General features: G+C 41.1%; 1 protein-coding gene across 1 annotated transcript; it reads left to right on the forward strand.

The window, feature by feature from the left end:
* Positions 1-1082: 1082 nt before the first annotated feature.
* LOC117389552 (gastrin-releasing peptide receptor-like) lies at positions 1083-1523 on the forward strand. Its single transcript, XM_033987238.1, has one exon. The coding sequence runs from the start codon at positions 1083-1085 to the stop codon at positions 1521-1523; it is 441 nt and encodes a 146-aa protein (XP_033843129.1).
* The last annotated feature ends 1867 nt before the right edge of the window (positions 1524-3390 follow it).

Genomic DNA, 3390 nt, shown 5'->3' on the forward strand with positions numbered 1-3390 from the left:
TGACCTGGATGAGGGCCTCTTGCTGCTTGTTTCCATGGAGATGTTGTTCCTTTGGCTATAATCTTCCTGTGTGTCATAAAACATATCTTTCTTCCTGGAAAATGTTCCGAGGGATGGTTTTAACAGTCCATTTCCATGGAAATATGCAGGTGATTAGTGAAGACCTGTTTCACACAAAGCTGTTCAGCTGCTGCCGACGTGAGACACAGAGACGTTCTGTGCAAAGTCAACTGTGTTTGGATGGAGATAAAATGCCCTTTTCAGTCCTTACACTGGTATCGGTCGATATCGGGTATCGACGGAAACTAAAAGTATCAATATCAGTATCGGAACTGAAAAAGCTGGATCCGTGCATCCTCAGATATGACTCTTCCATAAGTTACATACTGCACCTTTAAAATGAAAAAGGTTTTGTTCATATTTACTTCTGTTTGGACTTTTCTTTCTTTGGATAACGCTGAATGTTTGTCTCTGTGTTTGTCCCTGTTCTGTTTCCTGTCGTCTGTTGAGACTTTACATATAAATCACTCCATTATGTGACAAGGAGGACAGTTTCATGCTTCATTTGCTTCAGAATCACACGGAGACTCTTCAGTGGTGCATGTTTTAGCTCATGTGCTGTACAATCATCCACCGCAGAAACGCTCCAAAAGAAAGACTCAGAAAGAAACTCCACAGCGAGAAATGGCTCAGACTCAGAATGTGACTCTGATTAGACAAGATTAACTTGAACAATTTCACTGGAATATTTGAATTTTATTTGACACATGTTTAAAAGAAATAAAACAGAGGAAAAAGTAAAAAAATACAAATCAGTAAACAAGTTTAAACAGAGACTAAATCAGGACTAAACCAGGACAAAACATGGACTAAACCAGGTCTAAACCAGGGCTAAACAGGGACTAAACATGGACTAAACATGGACTAAACATGGACTAAACCAGGTCTAAACCAGGGCTAAACGAGGACTAAACCAGGACTAAACCAGGTCTAAACCAGGACTAAAACAGAGTAATAAGTCAAATTCAATCCAAAACAAAAAACAATCCAAAAGTGTCCAGAGCCTCTGATCTGCGCACGTGATGTTTCCTGTGGGCAGTGCGCGCGTGCGGGTGGGTGGGGGTGGTGATGGAGAGTGGATGGAGCTGGAGTTGGATGAGTCCTCGCGCCTGATCGCCTCGCGCGCAGCTGCCCGGAGCCCCACGCGCGCCATGTGGCTCACGGGGGTGACCATCGCGTCGGTCTACGCCGTCATCAGCGTCCTGGGACTGATCGGGAACGTGACCCTCATCCGGACCTTCTGCTCCGCCAAATCCACCCGGAACGTGCCCAACCTGTTCATGTCCAGCCTCGCGCTCGGGGACGTCCTGCTGCTGGTCACGTGCGCTCCCGTGGACGCGAGCCGGTACCTGTCCGACGAGTGGCTGTTCGGGCGCGTGGGGTGTAAAGTCATCCCGTTCATCCAGCTCACGTCCGTGGGGGTGTCGGTGTTCACGCTCACTGCTCTGTCCGCAGACAGGTAGGGCATCCGGTTTAACGCAGGCTTAAGGGGATTTCAAAGGTTGAGCATCTTTTCTGTGGAAAAGATGCTCACTAATGCTTTGTTTGACCATATTTAAACAGTAACAGTAACTTCTCATGAAACTGGTAGATTTGTTCATTTCATTTAAAGCTGTACTATGGAACTTTTCAGATAGATTGTGATTTAAAGTGCTCATATGACACTATTCTCTGATCAGTTCTAATTTTTCTTTGTCACAAACAGACCTGGAGCTGTGATTTTTTGTTTCATTCATACATGTTTAACACACAAACCTGCATATTTAGGAAGGTTTATTATGAGTTCTTCTCTCAAACTGAAAACACTCTGTTCCACCTTGTGATGTCATCATGTGGTAATACAGGAAGTGCTCCACTGTGTTTTTAAACTCCACACACCTTCATTTATAGAATTATTTGGATCATTTCAGTGCTGGAATTGCCAATCTTCTACTAAACTAAAGTTAAAAGGAGCTGTTAACTTGAAAATCACTACCACTTGATGACATCACAAGTTTGAACTTTGGAGATGTTACAGACTAATAATAAAGTGCTACTCAAACATGTGAGAATGAAACAAAACACAACTCCAGGTCTATTTTTGAGGAGGAAACAGCATAAGAACATGATTTAAAGCTACAAGAGTCAGTTTTGTGTCATATAGCACCTTTAATATTACAGAGGGTGTGTTCTGTAAAATGATTTTTTGTATCTTTCTCCCATGTTCTAACGCTGTTCCTCTTCAAAAACACGTGTGAAGAGGTTTTAGAGTCATCCATGCATGTTTGACTAATCTAGAGATCTCTCCCGGGCCCTATTCAAACCCTCTTTATGTTTCGCTGTAAGATTCTGTACGAGGCTCTGCCCACAAGCCTATGTCACCCACACTCCCACACGACAATCCTCCATAAATATACAAAAACATGACATAAAACAACACACTACAGCTTCACAAACCTGGTGTGATGTGCAGTAGTTTTATTAACACTGATTGTAATATGATAGCGCTGTGAAGGGGGTGGGGCTTTGGACTCAAATCCCCCCTCTTTAATACCACATAGAACTAAAATACCCACTTCTTCAAATAAATTCCAAGTTGTTTTTAATAATAACCTTCCATCACCAAATAAGTCCGAAAATGGGCGGCCATTTTGAGCCTTTTGTCGGCGTTTACAACAGGCCATTCACAAATAAAATTACTATTGATGTGTTGTTCAATATTCTTCATTAGTTTGTTATGTTGTTGTTTCTCTTAATCAAAATGTGTGCATCAGTGTCTTAAAACTCTATTATTATTATTATTATTATTATTATTATTATTATTATTATTATTATTATTATTATTATTGTTAGGCCTGATATTTTCATCAGTATTACAAACTCTTTTCTTAGACAATAGAATGTGATGTTTATACTTTTTTTCACTCTAAAGATTCTCAGGAAAGGTTCATTTCTGACTTCTGTGACTTTTTGAGTATCGATACCTGCTCAGATGAGTATTTAGTTTCGATACTAGTTTTCATATCGAATAGGATCTGATTTTTGATACTTCTGACGAACCTACATTGACATAAATATAATATGTGACTATAAACACAGTAATTTTGTAAATACTCTCTCCTCCTACCTCTGGTTTGGTCGTTCTGATTCGGTCGTTCTGATTCGGTTGTTCTGATTCGGTTGTTCTGATTCGGTCATTCTGGTTTGGACGTTCTGGTTTGGTCGTTCTGATTCGGTCGTTCTGGTTTGGTTGTTCTGATTCGGTCGTTCTGATTCGGTCGTTCTGGTTTGGTCATTCTGGTTTGGTCGTTCTGATTCGGTCGTTCTGATTCGGTTGTTCTGGTTTGGTAT

Source organism: Periophthalmus magnuspinnatus, chromosome 3, assembly GCF_009829125.3.
Source record: "Periophthalmus magnuspinnatus isolate fPerMag1 chromosome 3, fPerMag1.2.pri, whole genome shotgun sequence".
In the NCBI taxonomy this organism is placed as follows: Eukaryota; Metazoa; Chordata; class Actinopteri; order Gobiiformes; family Gobiidae; genus Periophthalmus; species Periophthalmus magnuspinnatus.

Coding starts and splice junctions, on each gene's coding strand:
- LOC117389552 (XM_033987238.1), top strand. CDS start 1,083: ATGTTTCCTGTGGGCAGTGCGCGCGTGCGGGTGGGTGGGGGTGGTGAT.